The 18,303-nt window shown below is 37.3% G+C and overlaps 1 protein-coding gene across 1 annotated transcript; it reads left to right on the top strand.

Annotated features, from left to right (window-relative positions):
• Nucleotides 1-1,719: 1,719 nt before the first annotated feature.
• Nucleotides 1,720-2,097, top strand: LOC138842680 (putative CENPB DNA-binding domain-containing protein 1). The gene has a single exon (XM_070045509.1). The coding sequence runs from the start codon at nucleotides 1,720-1,722 to the stop codon at nucleotides 2,095-2,097; it is 378 nt and encodes a 125-aa protein (XP_069901610.1).
• Nucleotides 2,098-18,303: the final 16,206 nt, after the last annotated feature.

Raw genomic sequence — 18,303 nt, 5'->3', positions numbered from 1 at the left:
TCCTCACTGGCTCTGTCATAAAGAAAGATCTTATACTCTTATTGTTTTTGTCTTGTTTCATAACCTATTGAAATGTTGACCTCTCCCCACTTGGGTTCATTTCCCTCAGTTCTGATCACTACTCTCCACTCCCTACCAGATAAAGTCTCAAGTCGGACTCCAATTGGCACCTTCCACCATTTCTATCTCAAACCAAGGAATTCACTGTCATCTTTCATACTGTCTGCTTTCCTTTGACCTGACATGCTTTTCCCACCTCTGTTTCCACATGAAAAAGAAACTCTTGCTAACCTATAAGACCAAGCTGACAAATCACCCTTTTGGAGAAGCCTTACTTGGCCCTTCCATGGCTTATCTCCTCTTGGGTTCCCAAAACACTGGAAATAATTGTAATGACATGTTTATAGGTTTAGTAGACAGGCAGTCCCCTGGTTTTTATATTCCTAGTTCCAGGTACTTATTTAATATTTACTAAATATCTAATGAATGAATAAATTAAAACAAGCTACCTTTTCAGTTCTATCTTGTACCATATAATCCTGTGTTCCATTCAAATCAAACTAGCATTAACGTTTTTTTCTTAATACTTTCCCAAATTCATCCCGGAACATACTGACCCCCTCCCCCACCCTGAGACTTGCTTGCCTAACTCCAAAGGCAGCACCGTCTTTACCCATTAAATGAAATTTAAAATGAATATTTTTGCTGTGACAGATAATGCTGTTTTACTGAACCTAAATCACCAGTGCTGGATTTAAAGGTAGAAGTGGTAGAAAGATGTAAAATCAGAATTAAAATGTGTCTACATTTCAACTTCAACACTACTGTTGAACAACAACAATTTTTTTGAACCATTAGTATAACACCAAACACTATTATAACTGTTTTTCATGTGTCACTAATTTCATCTTCAAAAAAACTCTATGAAGTAGAAATTATTATCATTTTACAGATCAGGAAATTAAGAGACAGATGCTCAATAACTTGTGTAGTAAAATGATCTAGGCTCTTGAAAACTAAGATTTGGATCCAGACATCCTAATTCTAGAGCCTGAGTTTTTGACCAGGAAGATTTATTCCATCACCATTTGCTCAGTCTGTATAATCAAATTTCATACATAATCAAACTGCCCTCAAGCAATATAAAATGTTAATTTAATGAGATGTCATCTGATAACTGTAAGACAGGACTGTCTTATTCACTTAAAGATCAGTATTATGGCGAATATTAAATGCATTGAAATATAGTATCTTATCTGATGATTGCTGGGATAGAGAACATAAAAATTATTTTTTGCCACATTACTTATAGGTGAAGTAATTCTGCAAGATGTTTACAGAGCATGATGGAGGAAAAATATAGATGGTTTCCTGAAATGAGTTGTTTTGCACAAAGAAGTGGCTACAAACCAACAAATTACCAATTACAATAAAAATAGAGTCTGATTGCCATGGAGTCTGTCCTACCATGTGTTCTGTAATGACTCAATTATCCTCCCACTTTTCTTTACTTGAACTACAGTAAGTCCCCTACATACGGACCTTCAAGGTGCAAACTTTCAAAGATGCGATCGTGAGTTCACATGTCCAATCACGTAAGTTAGTTCACGTGTCTGGCATACATTGTCACGTTCGTGCATCCTCTACAAGTGGTTGTACTTTTGTGTACTTTACTGTGCAGTACTGCATAGAGTACAATATCTTTATTTCGAGCCCAGGATGTCCGGAAGCAAGCATAAAAGCAGCGGTGATGTATTTGGTACTGCTAAGGAGTGCCAAGCAACAACAACGAAAACAAAAGCGAAGATAATTGAGAGGGTAGAACGAGGTGAAAAAGAGGTAGATGTCACTCGTTCATATAACATGAATCATTCAACCATCGGCATAGTTCTAAAGAACAAGGACAAGATCATGGAACATGTGAAGTCTGCTGTGCCAATGATGTTGACAATAAAACTGAAGAAGCATGGAAAAGTGATGAAGGAGATGGAGAAACTTCTCAGTGTGTGGATGCAAGATCAGCATCAGCGTCAGGTTCCGCTCAACTTAATGCTGATTCAAGAGAAAGGTAAAAGCCTTTATGAAGACCTGAAGTAGAAACACGGCGAAGAATCAGAGGGCGCATCTTTTAATGCCAGCCATGGCTGGTTTAATCAGATCAAGGCTAGAGCCAACCTTCACAATGTAAAAGTAAGTGGTGAGGCAGTGAGTACAAATAAGGTAGCTGCCTGGGAATTTCCTGAAATGCATTGAGAAATTATTGATGCAGGTGCCTATTTACCCTAGCAGGGTTTTAATGTGGATGAGACAGGATTGTACTGGAAGAGGATGCCAGACTGAAGTTATATCAGTAAAGAGGAAAAGTTGATGCCAGGCTATAAAGCAACAAATGATAGCCTAACTCTGTTGTTTTGTGGCAATGCTTCCAGCGATATGAAGCTGAAGCCTCTCTTAGTTGATCATCCAGAGAACCCAAGAGCCCTTATAAATGTAACCAAGGGCTCTTCCTGTTGTGTGGAAGAGTAACCCCAAAGCCTGGGTTACACAGGCCATTTTCCAGGACTGGTTTTTCCACCACTTTATCCCTGAGGTACAGAAATACTGCTTAGAGAAGGATGTCCCATTCAACATTCTTTTGCTGCTCGACAGTGCTCCGGGCCACCCTCCATTCATGGACAACTTTCATCCCAACGTCAAAGTACTGCATCTACCACCGAATACTAATGTCGCCCATCCAACCTATGGACCAGGGAGTTATAGTGATTTTCAAGAAATATTATTTATGTCACACTTTTCATCAGGCAGTAAAGGTGAGTGACGAATCTGGAACAACCTTGTGACAATTTTGGAAGCACTATAACATCTACGAGGCCATAAAAAACGTTGACTTTGCTTGGCGTGAAGTTACGGCCATCGTCATGAATAGGGTTTGGAAGAAATTTTGCCCGCAGTTTGTTCACGATTTTCATGGATTTGAGAAGGTGGAAGAGGAGTCCAAAGAGGTCTTCAGCAACTTAGTGACCCTCAGCGAGAAGCTGAAGCTAGACCTGCAAGAAGACGACTTCATTGAACTTCTTGCTGTGCAACACGAGGAGCTGACTAATGAAGACCTGATAGAATTGGAGGCCCAGAGACAGGATGAAGAGAGACAAGAGGAAGAAGAAGTAACTGAAGAAGTGAAGAGATTCATGACGCAGGAAATGACAAGGGGATTTTCTTTATTTGAGGAGACACTGTTAGTTTTTGAGGCAAAGGACCTGAAGGTAGAACCGTACACGAGGGTTGCAGCAGCCGTTCAGAATGCAATCCAGTGCTACCATGTCATCTATGATGAGAAAAAAGAGCTACTACCCAGACATCACTGGATCGTTTTTCCAAGAGGGTAGATAGAATTGAATCCAGCAAGGAACCAGAACCTGTGCCATCCACGTCAGGTGTGAGTGAAACTGCAGCTTGCCCTCCGTCTCCTGTTGCTGACGATCCTTCAGTTCTACCATCTCCCACGTCTTCTCCCTCCTCCAGTCAGTAACTCTTCTTGCCTGTTCACTCAGTGCCAGCCCCTGTATGCCAGCTGTTGTACTGTCCTACTATACTTTTCAAGGTACTGTACTGTAAGATTAAACATGTTCTGTTTATTTTTCGTGTTTGTTTTTTATGTATTATTTGTGTGAAAAATATTATAAACCTATTACAGTACAGTACTATATAGCCAATTATGTTAGTTGGGTACCTAGGCTAACTTTGTTGTACTTACAAACAAATTGGACTTATGAACGTGCTCTTGGAACAGAACTCATTTGTATGTAGGGGACTTACTGTACTGCAAAACTTTCCTTCCTATAGCATCCTGTGCTGTTATTTGGGCTTTATTTGATGAGAACACACCTCTGAACACAACAGAAATGTGAGCACTAGGATAAAAGGTTGTCTTCCAAAAGCTACAAAATGCACTCAAATTAATTTTAATTTCTCACAGAGAATTCTAGGATGCCAAAGAATACATACCAGTTGGAGAAATTCTGGCCTAAATGAAAAACAGGCCATTTCCAGGAACACATACCCTGTTCATGAGATCTTACCATCACAGAGGCTACAGTAGAAGATGAGCAGAAATAAGGAAACAAGGGTCAAAAGAAAGTGAAATCTCCTTAAAGACTAGAACACAGCTTAATAAATTGCTCATGTATTTATCTTCCTGACTCAGGCCTTGCTCTTACCCCTAAAAGACTCAAGGGAATGGAAAGATAGAAAACCTATTGAAAGGGCACAACACAAAGACTTTTAAAGCCTTCTGAATCACAGCCAAAGCTCCATCCTCCTAGCAGACTAGTGTTTGTTTTTTTACTCTTCAGAGGTGAAGGAGAAGGAGTGTTAGATCCCCCCTAAATTACTAGAGTTTAGACTGCTTGTCTAAAGGTGAGTTAGGAAACACAATGTGGGGGGCAGTTAAGAGTCCTGGGCTTCAATTCGGGAGGCATGGAAACCAGGCATTAACTCCTGGTGTTGACTGGAGGCAAATTATTTCATTTCTTTGTTCATCATTTTCCTTTTCTTTCAAACTTGGCAGTTGGACTAGACCAGAGGTCTCTGTTGTCTAGTTCAGATTTGAGGTCTTATGATTCTGTGAGATGGTTGCAGAACATGATGGAGGAAATCACAGTCAGGATTTCATGGGACGTCCCTGTGGCGCAGTGGTTAAGAATCCGCCTGCCAATGCAGGGAACACGGGTTCGAGCCCTGGTCCAGGAAGATCCCACATGCCACGGAGCAACTAAGCCCGTGCACCACAACTACTGAGCCTGTGCTCTAGAGCCTGCATACCACAACTACTGAGCCCGTGAGCCACAACTACTGAAGCCCCCGTGCCTAGAGTCCATGCTCCACAACAAGAGAAGCCACCACAATGAGAAGCCCATGCACCGCAACAAAGAGTAGCCCCCGCTCGCCACAACTAGAGAAAGCCCGCACGCAGCAACGAAGACCCAACGCAGCCAAAAATAAATAAATAAATAAAATAAATTTATTAAAAAAAAAAAAGATTTCATCGACTCAAGCCACAGTGCTACCCTGATGTCTGAGTTGTAGGATATCGTTGAGGTATTTTAATAAGTAACCTTCTGCCCTCTTGGGTACAGTTTAAGACATACCCTCTGGTCTGCTGTACTCAGTGGGACATACATTGTGTTTCAGTTTAAGTTTTTGGAAGGTGGGTGGAATCTTTTCTTCTTGGGCGCAAGTTGTTCCACTTTGACGTCTAAAGGGCTTCGTGGAAATGAATGTTAAGTTTAAATCAGGAAAAGCAATTTTAACACCACACCCTAAAAAAAAAAATCATCTTTCAGGGAGGTAATGTTTCATCACGTTAGTCAAAAAGCAAATCTTATTAAGATAATAACTTGTCATCTGTGTGTTTAGTCCTTATTTCACAATATAAGGGTAAAAATGCTACAGTGTGTGTGTGTGTGTGTGTGTGTGTGTGTGTGCATTTAATGCAGTTGTCAGTGAAAACTAAAAGTAGGCATTTTGACCCAGGAAATGTCAGAATCATCAATCCCAAATTATTGTCATTCAAGATGCTCATCTGAAGTTCTACAAACCTGCCTGATGATTAGGGAACTTTGGGGAACTTTGTGAAGCAGATCATTCCTGGCTTTGTCTCCTAGGGCAGTCTTTCCCAACTTCTCATGCTCTGCAGAAGCACCTGGGGAACATTTAAAGCTCCAGATATCCAGGCCACGTGATAAAATCTCTAGGGCTTGGCCTGGGTGTGAGTATTTTTTTGTACTTATTTCTGAAATATAATTGACATATAACATTATATTAGTTTCAGGTGTACAATGTAATGGTTCGGTATTTGTATATACTGTGACTTGATAACCACAGTAGGTCTAGTTAACAACCATCACCATGCATGGTTAACAAATGATGTTTTTCTTGTGAGGAGAACTTGTAAGATCTACGCTCTCAGCAGCTTTCAAACATACAATAGAGTACTAGTAACCATAGACACCATGCTCTATGTTACATTCCCATGACTTATTTTATAACTGGAAGTTTGTACCTTTTGACCTGCTTCACCTATTTCGCCTCACCCCCTACCCTCGCCTCTGACCTCAGGCAACCACCAATCTGTTCTTTATAGCTATGAGCTCTTTTGTGTTTGTTTGTCGTTTAGATTCCACATATAAGTGAGATCATATGGCATTTGCCTTTTTCTGTCTGACTTATTTCAAGGGCATGAGTATTTTTTAAAGCTCCCCAGTGATTTCGATGTGCAGCCAAGGTTGGAGTGATTAGAGAATGATCCCAGAAATCAAGGGTCAAAGTCCTGACCAAGAATCAGTATTTTTAGCAATAGCTTACAGGTAATTCTTATGAACACAAAGTTTGGAAGTTATTAAATTTGATATACAAGGATATATTTCAAGTTATTTAAAGAAATAACTATCCACATTTGACTAACTTTAAAATATATAGTTCGTAATATATATAATATAAAGTTTCTCTTATTTGGGATAAGAGATGTTTTCAGAACCCATGTGGGGTTTAATTGACATTATGTTCCGGATCCTGACCCCATATCACACCTGTCTTCTGGTTCACTCTCACTCTGGTGCACCTAATTAATATTCTAAGCAATGATTCTGTTACATCAGAGCTTCCCAACTGGCAGTTGTTCTTGAAAATGCAGTGAGCCACACCCTAGACCTTTTGAGTGGGAATCTCTGAAGGTGGTGTTCAAAAATGTGCATTTCTAACCATTCAGAAATTTGTATTTCTAAGCCTCCTGGGTGGTACCTGGGTACAGCAAAAGTTACAGACTACGAGAGCCAGAGAAGACAATGAATGGTGCGAGCACAGGAGGCAGATGCTAATATCCTGCTCTCACTTCCTCCAGGCAGGGCACCTTTCATAGAGGCAAACTAAGCCACTCTGTGGTAACACTAAAGGAAGCTTTTGAAAGTGTTTGGCTTGTGGACCATGAGCACTGTACATATGAAAGGTAAATATGACTCACAAGTCAATGAAATCGCACCTTGTTACTCCACAAACATACTTAACTCTGTGTAGACATTTAAGTGGGAACATGGCCTAAAATTAGGGAAAGTAGGGTTATCAATACACACTCACTTTGTAGCTCCTTGTTCTTGCGAGGTTTCTGTGTAGCACAGACTTGAGATAATAAATTCATTTTCTAGAAAAAAAATCTTAAAATTTTGATTATCATCATCCGGTTGTATATTGTGGTATTTTCTTATGTTCACCAAAGATGCCCCCCCCAAAAAAAACCCCTCAGGAATAAGTGACCTAAAGTTAAATACTTTTTATAAAATACCCACTTGTTTAACATGTCTACCCCCCTAGAATGTGGGGCAGTGCAGGAACTGTATATTCTGTCTTGTGTGCCATTGTGTAACTAGCCCTTGGCGCTCTACCTAGCGTATACGTGATTAAAAGATTTGATTATTTGAAGAGCAAATGAAGGCTATATATATCACTTGTTGAAAATTCTCCAAATAAGACAAGTTTGTAAAAAATTTTCACTTAAACTTATAACTAGAATGGTGTGGAAAACAATAACAGCAGCAGCAGTGACAATCTAGTAACTTTAAACTTGGACATACAAAGTAAACTCACAGATTTCCTTATGGTATATATTCTGGATAGGAAGTACAGACATTCTAATTATCTATTTTAGATGGGAAAAGTGATGATTCTTAACTCCCTCAGCAAACATCTCAAAGCCCAAATTAGGAGTTGGACTAGTTGCTATTTTTATCTTTATATTAGCTATGTAAGTAATATTAGTTTTTTGTTTTTGTTTTTTGTGGTACGTGGGCCTCTCACTGTTGTGGCCTCTTCTGTTGCGGAGCACAGGCTCCAGACGCGCAGGCTCAGCGGCCATGGCTCATGGGCCCAGCCGCTTCGCAGCATGTGGGATCTTCCCGGACCGGGGCACAAACCCGTGTCCCCTGCAACTGATGCAAGAAGCATAGTGATAAGTGTTGCATGGTAGATAAGAGGAGACTGGTAGGTTGCCCTAATTTAGTTCCGGACCTCATCACTTAATAGCTATGTGATCTTTGGTTACTTATACTTGATAAAATTAATTTGCCCTAGATATAAAATAGGAAGAGTGTTAACATCTTGGAGTTGTTGTGAGAAGTGAATTCAATAATGAGGTAAACTGCTTATCATACAGGCACAGATGAGTGTGTGGCAAATGTGAGCTATTATAAATTTTATTTGCATTATATAGCAAGATAGTACCTTGATATATTTTGAGTAAAAACTGCTGACTTACATAACAGATCAGTGGTTTTCAACTTATGAGTCTTCAGGACCTGGGAAGGCTTGGATTTATAGTAACATTCCTGGAAATTAATATGTATATTTCAAGCAGTAAGATTCTGAAAGTATAACTACAGTCATTCATTAATTCGTAATCTTCCCATTATGTTCTGTGTCCCTGTCATTGTAGCATTTACAGTTTAGCAGAGGATAGAGACAACGGAACAATTACAATAAAGTAGTATAAAGGCCAGGATAGGGAAAGTATAGGGGTATAACAGAGATGGGCAACCAGCCTCGACAAGGGCTCATAGGACATTTTCCAAGGAAGAGAAGCTTGAGACCCGAGTAGCCTAGCCAGGCAAAGTTTGCAGAGAACACAGGCACTCCACATACTTTATAAAATTAAAAATAAAGAATTTATAAGCAAAAGGTTTTGCACCACTAGTGACAATGGAAAAGCTAGCATTCAAGGAACATATTAAGATCTTCAGATTGTACAGTGAGAATGTTTAATCCTATTTCTTGAAAGGTTTAAGACAATGTCATATAATATCTTCAATCCTTCTAGAGAATTCAGTGGAGTGCTGAGTAGATAAAGCTCAATAGATATTTGTTGGAAAGTACAGGTCTATAGTTTTGTACTGTTATGGCTCAGGGTCTGTCTGGTGAGATTGGTATCCATCATACACTGGGGTTATCAGCTGAGTGCCCTGACATTTTAGAACAGAGATTACAAAGTGGGGAAGGAAGTGAATTGTGTTCTATTAATCCATTTAATAATAATCCAGTTTATATACCATATATACATAATTTCAGAATTTTATATATATATATATGTATATATATATATATGAATAGCTCTGAACTCTTAACACACAACAGTAGTGGGGTGATGTTTCCAAGGCTGTTGCATCACATTTTTTTCCCTCTTTGTCCCTGGTTTTGATTGTACATCCATGTGTTATAGAGATCAAAGAATTATTGCTGCGAACATCTTGGTGGAGTTATTGTTTCAGTGTGAAATGACTCTAGATGTTCCTGACGTCTTTTTATCGTTGAAATAACAACTTGACTATACAAGATAATTTTTTGTATTCAGTTTTCATATATGACGTTATTTGTTGTACAATACCATTGGCCAGAAAACCTAGATGTCTCAATTCAGTTGCAGATCTGCCTTTAATGATCTCTTATTCTCTGAGCTAATAAGTCATACCTTGCGTTAGACCATTATTTCTTTGTAAAATACATGTGATATTTATCACCAGCCTACCTCCAAGAATTCTACAAATGATTAGTGAGACAATAATTTCAAAGCTGTCTGGTGTTCTCTGGGGAAAATACATTGCATGAAATTAGCATTAAATAGAAGAGTGCATCGATATACAAATGAGAAATAATGATAATCCTTTACCTTTTATGTACTCTTAAACCTTATTAAGAAGTCAACTGACTATTTTTATAATGTTGTTTATCAAGAGGGAAAAAATGGTGAAATAGAAATGTGTCTACATATGTGTGTATATATGTTTTGAGCAGAAACTAGCTTGGGGGAGAATAATTGGAAAACACAGAGATTCTTGACGCCTTAATTTCTGTAAAGACAGTACACACATGCAAAGTGGGACTAATCATAGGATACACAGAATAACCATAAATTGTTCGGTAATCAAATGAGGAAAAAGACTCAGAAAGGGAAAGTTATTTTTCCAAAGTCACACAAATAGAGAGATGGCCAAGAGAGGATACTTTGCTCCCCTTCCACATTAAATCAGTAAATAATAAGCACGTGCCAAGCATCCTTTTCGGGAAATTTAGGAGTGAGGTACAGTTCCTCAGGAATATACAGTTTAGTATGGTTTCCAGCTCTTCATACATTTATATTGCATTAAGAGAAGCAATTTGAAGAAAGGCATGAATGAACTGGGGGTCCTTGTGATAAAAATACATCATTTTGAGACATCCAGAGTGATGTGTTTTATATATTTATATACATATTATATATATTATGTATATAATATATAATATTCCTATATAAATTGGAAAGTTAACTCTTTTGGGAGAACAAAGTAGGGAAATGCAACAGGTTAAAGGTGAACAAAATCTGTTGTGAAGAATTTTTGCACTAAGAATAAATATTCATCAAATTAATACAAGCACAGTACACCAAGATACCATGTCAGTTACACTTTCAAAACACCTGACCATCTTTCACTATTCTATATTTGTCTGCTTTTACAATGTACTAAGTTAAAGATAGGAGTAGCTCTGCATCTAGAGGGCACACTCACCTATACTAATATATCCCTTTCTTTGTGGACTAAATTTCCCTTTTCACAGGTGTAGTTAAAATTAAGCCCAGTCATTTTGTTAGATAAACTAGTTACTGCTACTTCCGGGTAATTTCCATAAAGTACTGGTAAGACATAATTCGATACCTAAAGTTCTAAATGACTTAGTGGTCTAATTGCTTATCTTAGTGCTTAAGACATCTACAGGGGAGAGCAAAGCCTTTAAACCATTAGGGCTGTGTCAACTACTTTACTCACTTATTTTGTAATGTTTTAATGGTTGCGATCTCTATTACAGGCCAAATCCACGGTCAGATTTGCAATCCTGATCTATGTAATCTGTATTGCTTCTAAAACCCTAGGGACTTATTCTATATTACGAAGCTTCTCTCACAGGAATGTGTTTTTAAATATGAAAGTAGTAGGCAGAATGAAAAATATAGGTTCTATTATGATACAGTTAAGTAAGCTATTCTTCTATAAGCTCACTTTCTAAATACTCTGTGTCAATAGTAAGACTACGTTTACTACCAGATAATAATCACAAAATCATAATTTAAAAAACTACCATTTCCAAGCAAGTGTTCTTCAACCTATTATTTATTTAAATTGACTGAAACTCAAGTATCCAATAGCATTTATCAACTGCCTATTATGTTCTAAGCAGTAGGACAAATGTATTTAATAATTGCGAATCTCGCTTCAAAGATATATTTTCCAAAAAAATTATATTGACTCATAGGTTTGAGGCTAATATTATTAAAAATTGATTTGATTTGAAAGTGGCTATACATATACAAACTGATTTTAAAAATACTTTCAAATGTAACTACCTAAAAACACAGTTGTCCTTCAGCTATGCTTTGGGATGCCCTTCAACTCTGTTTCTATTTCTCAAAGTAGATTTGAAAGTTCCCATTTGGAACTGTTTTTAGAGCAGGTTAACAAGCCACAGTAAACATGTAAGTGTCAAACAGTAATCAGTATCGAGACTGCAAAGAACAAAAGAGCTTTATGTGGGGTCTTAAGTATTGCAACGTGAGAAACACAGATTTGGCTAAAATTGAAAGAGGGTTCAGGAGAAGAGAAAAAGTCAGGGTCTTATACAGACAAAAGCCACACGATTAAGGTTGTCTGGCAAGAATTGTGATCGACTCTGACCACGAGTCAGGAAATATTTCTCCTTAAGGCATCATGAGGAATTTTAGGATAAGGATCTGAAAGTATCTCGAGTTTCTGGCAGATGTTCTGGATGCCTTCATTAGGAAAATAAGTGGTCAAAAGTCAGATTCTGAGATGTGCGTAAGTCACCCTTTCTCAGTGGCCTCCCGACTCCATTTTAAGAGAACTCTCCTAGCAATACCAACTTCATTTTGATTTTCCCTTTACATAAGAAGTTTCTTAGTAGTCATGTTATTTTTTATTTTTTACCGAAATATGACTTTACCATCTTGACTTGACCCAGTTCACCAGGTTTGCTTGGCTCAGAATAGCATTTATTTCCAACAAGCAAATTCATTCACAAAAGACAAAGATTTCTCATCATTGAAAATGCTCCTGAGAATTGTGCCACAGGCCCTGATGGCAACTTTTCAAGATTAGTTCTAGCTTTCCTTGACTAATGGCTACTGTAGACAGTTTCCCAAGGTAAGGGCTTGGTAGGAAATGATTTATTTGGATGTCTAAGTTCTGGTATTTTTGTTTAAACAACCTGTTTCATTAATTTATGTTACTTGATTAGGCATTGTGAGCTAATGATTTTCTCTGCTATTTATGGTTATTTACAGATCTTATAAACTAACACAGCTCTTATTGCCACTTCACTCCAGCTTTGAAGGATCATTTGAAACTCAATAATGAAGCATTAAAGGATTTTCAGGTATTTTTATTAATTAATGAAAACCAAGGCTAACAAATATCTCGTACCTATGTCTTAATGATCTTGTGTGATATTACAGACACTAATGGTTTCCTTTGCAAGAGTTAGTTAATGGTCTTATGCCTTTATTAACAGAATCCCTCTCTTCTATGAAACGACCAGAAAGTGGGTGTGAAGAAAGGTGGAATACTTTAAGGAAATACTTAAGGGGAGGAGACTAAAAGAGAAAAGAGGACGCAAGAAAGAATTTCTTATTGTTTTAAGAATGCATGCTTCTCATTAACTTTATGTACACTGCATGAATGCTAGCATGGTGCAGGAAAAAATATTTCCGGAACAAACTTTAATACTATTAATGGGAGCTGATTCTGCAGTCCATTCCATTTTTCATTACCATTTTAATGGTTTTAAAAATAAGCACTTGTTTCATTTGAATAATTCTGAAGGCTCTGGGGCAAAGGACCTGTCCCTACTTGTTACCCTGGGGAGAGTAGGCCTGGTGCATAGTGACAAGGGAATGTGGGAGCCTGATAACAGAAGTGGGCATAATTTGTCCTTAATCAGCTGCTCAGGAATGAAAACTGACCAGACTCTAGCCAGGACCTCCAAACTGGGTCAAGGCTATGCTTTAAAAATTTTAAATATAATTTTAATTATATTACAGTAGTAGATGCTTAATACATATTTATTGAATGAGTTGTTTAAAGTTGAATATTATTTACGGTGCATTTTTGAAATTGAACATTTTTTCATGTTTTATATGTTCTAGGACATAAATACAGCTTTATACATATGATTAGATTGAACATCGGCACAACTCTGTACAATACACTTACAGGTTATTGGATATTCTCCTATGTCCACTCTTTCTGATGGACTTTAAAATAATTTTCTTGAGTGCCAACAGTCCTAAAAAAAAATAAGCATTTGTTGTAATTAGCTACAATTATTATATGGCTATTTTTCAGTTATAACTACAGAATCCAAATCCGGGTTAATTCTAAGATATTTCAAAGAAACCTGTAATCATAATTTACACCAATCATAATTTTAACACTTCTATTATCTCTAAAAATTATTAGAACTACACAAATGCTTACAATCAAATTGCCTCAGTTTTCTCACCTATAATATAAAAGAGTAAAACAATTGATTAATTCTGAAATCTGGCTGATCAAAATAAAATTGGGAGCTTTTATTTTTAATGATTTTTAAAATTTTTGAATAATTTTAGACTTACAAAAAACTTGCTAAAATAGTACATCGAGGTTTCGTACACCGCACATCCATTTTTCCATAGTATTAACATCTCATATTAATATGGTACATTTGTTACAAATAATGAACCAATACTAATACATGATTATTAACTAAAGTCCATGCTTTATTCAGATTTTCTTATTTTTTATCTAATGTCCTTTTTCTGTTTCAGGACCCCATCCAGCATACATTACATTTAGTCATTATGTCTCCATAGGCTCCTGTCTGCTGTAGTAGTTTCTTAGACTTTATTTTTCCAAGACCTTTACGCTTTTGAGAAATACCAAGTACTTTGTAGAAGGTCCCTCTATTGGAGGTTACCTGATGCTTTTTTCATGATTAGACTAGGGTTATAAGCTTTGAAGAAGAATACTGGAGATTTTTAAAAATATACATTTCTGTATTTCTAATTTTGTGGATCTAGGATGGGGCCTGAGAATTTAAAATTTTTCAAAGTCTCCTCAGGGTTCAATCATTACTTCTGGTGGGTGCTATTTGCTCTGTCTAGTAACAACCAGACAGTTAAGGATTAAGATCTGAGAATCTAATCTTTCTTCAGTTCTGAAAAATTCTCAGCTATCAAAATTTCTTTTGATATTTCATCCTTTTCTTCTGAAACTCCAGTTACATGTATAATTGAGGTAATGCATTCTCTAGGTCTCTTAATGTTGGTGCGCACGTATATGTGTATGTTTTCCTCTCCTCCATCCTGAATGAATTTCTCAGAACAATCTTCAGAGCTACTAATTTCTCTTCACAGATGTATAGAATTTATTCCTTACAATGAATTTTTAAGATTTCTATTTCCTTTTGCATGTCCAAACTTTTCTTGAGATGTTTTTGCCTTATAAATTCAGAATGAATTTTTAATTTTGGTTTTTAATAGATGCTATTTCTTTACTAAGTGTATTTTAAAGTCATTGTCAAATGATTCCATAAATTAATATAATTTACAAAGAATTCATTCTTGGAGCAAAGCAGTTTTTGTTTGCCTTTTTTTAACCTTAGAGTTCTTCGTTTGTCTTTGGATTTTAGTATAAATTTTATCCTGACTGGAGAGGGACAACTTTTTTCTCCTGGTCTGGCCTTTCTCATCTAATAGTTTTCAGGTGCCTGTGATTGCCTTCACCTGGCACTCCTGAGCCACCAATTCAGAACCAAGTTTTATAACGGCATTTTAAGTCTCCTGCTCTGGGGAGATATTGAAGACACCAAAGGTCCGTGCAACTAGAGTCGGCTAGCAACTTGATTTGATTCCTAGTTTTCGGTCCTCACCCCCCCTGTAACCACTGTTTTCTATGTAGCTAGGTTTCTAGCCTTTTTATTCAGACTCCATTCACATTTGTGGGAGTTCTGGTCCAGCCCTTAGTTCCTCTTCCTGTATGGAGTACTGAATTAGTTATCTATTGCTATATCACACATTACCACAAACCCAGCAGACTGAAACAAGACACATTTATCATCTCACAGTCATGGGTCAGGAATATGAGCATCGGTTACCTGGGTCTTATAACCAGGGATTCTCAAGGCTACATGCCAGGTGTTGGCCAGGTTGCCTTTTGACTGGGGAAGAATATACTTTGAAGCTCATTCAGTTGTTTGCAGAATTCATTCCCCTGCAGCTGTATGACTCAGGACCCCAACTTCTTGCTGGCTGTTGCTTGGAAGCCACTCTTAGGGCCTAGAAGCTGCTCTCAGTTCTTTGCCACGAGGACTTACCCCACATGGCCGCTTATTTCCTCAAGCCTGCAAGGAGAGTTTCTCTTCTCAAGAAGGACCCTCTTCTTTTAAGGGCTTTCACCTGATACCCTTAAAGTCCTACCCACACAGAATAATTTACCTTTTGATTAATCCTACATTACCTGATTTGGGGCCTTAACTACATAAAGGCCATATTCTAGTGGCCAGAAGCAAGTCAAGGTCCCCCACACACACAAAGGGAGGGAATTACAGAGAGCATGATGTCAGGAGGTGAGAATCATGGGGTTACCCTGGGGTCTGTCTGCTACAAGCACCTTTAGTCCCCAAACCACCATCGATGCATCAGTATCTAGTCCCAGAAGACACAACTCTTGGCCCCAGCTTGGCCTCCTGCTTTGCATTTCTGTTCTATTACTAGTTCAGGAAGATGTTTACCTTGTTTCTCACTTCCTCTATGTCTATCTAATTGGTGTGTTTTAGCCTTTTATATTTTATCAGGCATAAATTTGTGTTTGAAACAGAAAGGTTTTGTAAAAGCATGAACATATGAAGCCATCTTACTCCATCAAAAAATTTCTACCTTATCAGGATTAGGACAAGTTTCTGAAACCCTGGGTATGTTTTAATGGTAAAGAAGTATTTATCCAAATGGTTTGGGGAAGATGGATTGGTAGAGAGGATTATTTTTGGTGTGAAAGGATAGGGAATTGGTCAATATAACTGAGGCACTTAAAAATTAGCCACCACATTTTAAAAAACAATTGTAAAAGTAGTCTACATCTGCTTTACAGCAAGAACCTCAACTTCTAATTATACCCTGGAAAGACCCACTCAATCTTGATGTCCTCACACAACAGAAATAGTGCTGTCACTGACTAGGTTTTTTCCTACCTGGCTTGCCCTTTGTATGGGATATTCCATCAGACAGTTCTTTATGACACAAAAGTAAGGGAGCCAGTGAATGAAAAACAAGGCAAGAAAAGAGATACTCAAAACAGGATTCCAACCATAAAATCAAATACACACAGGTAACATAATGATGTGAACACTAGGGTCAAAGTCCTTAGTGTTTATTGTTTTTCACTGATACAGAAACCTACTTTCTTTGCACACCTTGGGAGGGTCAGGCTTAGGCCTGACACTTATGAACAGAAATATACTTAATAGTTTCATCTGGGAGTTAAAGCCTGACCTGAGAAAGTGACTATTTAAGCACCATGATTTTAAGATAACCATATGAAATGAGTCACAAAATATTGCTAATACCAATCTGCCAGGGCAAGTCCTTTATTTCTTTTCTGAAAATAATACAATTAGTTCTTTATGTTAAAAGGCAGAGTGTATAATTCTAAAAAAAAATGTGGATTCTGGGGGTCTTCTTTAACTTTCCGAATAAATGCAAGTTGACTAGGCAGATAAATTAACATTTACTTAGGGAAGCACACAGACCATGATACCAGGGGGATGTAATCTAGGTCATAAAGTTTTGATATTTTAGAATTATGTTCAGTGGATCTTAGAGCCACTGTACAAGGGCGATTAATTAAAAAAATGGATGAAGATTAGTATCTATGAAAGTATAAAGCAGATATGGTAAACATGACCTCATTCACCTAGTGCTGGAATATTAGAATTAGTTGGTATTGCCTTGAGTTTGCAGGGTATTAAGGGCAAATAAATTATGATGCTATAATTGTAATATATTATGAAGCTCTTTATTCCCAGGAAGCACCACAGGCTGAACACAGAAAGGCTGTACTATGTAACACCCACGAAATGGGTGGGAAAGGAAGCTGTTGCGGACCCAGGCTTAGCTATGTATGATGTCATGTAGTACCACTTGTTCTCTTTTAAAATCTTGGCTGTTATCACTGACAGAGACTCAACATAGGGCTACATAAGAATCCAGGATAGCAAACTTTCCAGTTCTAAAAGGCCAAAGGCCTTAAGACAGATATTCTATCTCCATAGTTTCCCACAACTAACTCTGAGCAGGGTTCATCATGAAGTTTTAGAAATTATTTTAAAAGATTTAACTTACTGGGTACTAGATTCGAGAGTAAAGTTTTATTGATGACATTTTCTAATCATGAAAAGAAATATTGCTTTAGAAGGACATATAGAATAAGCTAGTGATGTCTAAGCTAGTGATGTTTATAATCATGTAACCAAAATTATTAAAAGTACAAGTGTTTTTTTTTTTTTTGGCTTGCCCTTTATATCAGGTATTCCTTTAGACAATTCAAAAAATGTATCTTTTGATGAGAATCGAGTAGTTATCCATCACTTCCACAATTCTAGAAATCCCTCTTTGTTTCTCCAATCCTTCTGTTACAATTTGATCCATAGATCAACATTTTCTAAAGAAATCTATAATGCATAATAAAACAGAATTAAGATGAAAAATGAAAAAAACTGCATATATTAAAACTTATAAAAATGAAAATATTTGCACGTATTAAAAAAACGGGATATGGCACTAAGTAGAGTGTATAGTTGAAACTGAAAGCAAGAAGCTGATGTCTGCAAGAAAATAAGAGATGATGGAAAAGGAAAAAGAGCCAAAAGGAGAAGGTGAAGAGGAAGTGAAGGTGAAGGTGAAGATAATCTGCCTGTTTTTATCTTATGGACTTTGTGTATGATTTTCATTCTGTTTGCCCTCAGGTTTGGTGTTCTTACAGTAAGTCAGAGTCTATAGGAAACAGGAATTAAACAAAATAATTGCAACAATTTTAAACTGGATACACAGAAAATTAAGCCCCTCTCATCACTGTGACTTGCCTATTTAGCAGCTGTTCTGGGGGGTAAAAGAGGAGACACAGCAAGGCAGACTGGGTTTATGTGCTTTTTGAATTCCAAGGGTTCCCCAAATAGTCA

The sequence above is a fragment of the Globicephala melas genome, chromosome 5 (assembly GCF_963455315.2).
Source record: "Globicephala melas chromosome 5, mGloMel1.2, whole genome shotgun sequence".
Classification (NCBI taxonomy): Eukaryota; Metazoa; Chordata; class Mammalia; order Artiodactyla; family Delphinidae; genus Globicephala; species Globicephala melas.
This window is presented reverse-complemented; position numbering and strand designations above follow the sequence as displayed.

What these genes read in the sequence shown, in the direction of transcription:
- LOC138842680 (XM_070045509.1), top strand. Translation starts at nt 1,720, where the DNA reads ATGTCCGGAAGCAAGCATAAAAGCAGCGGTGATGTATTTGGTACTGCT.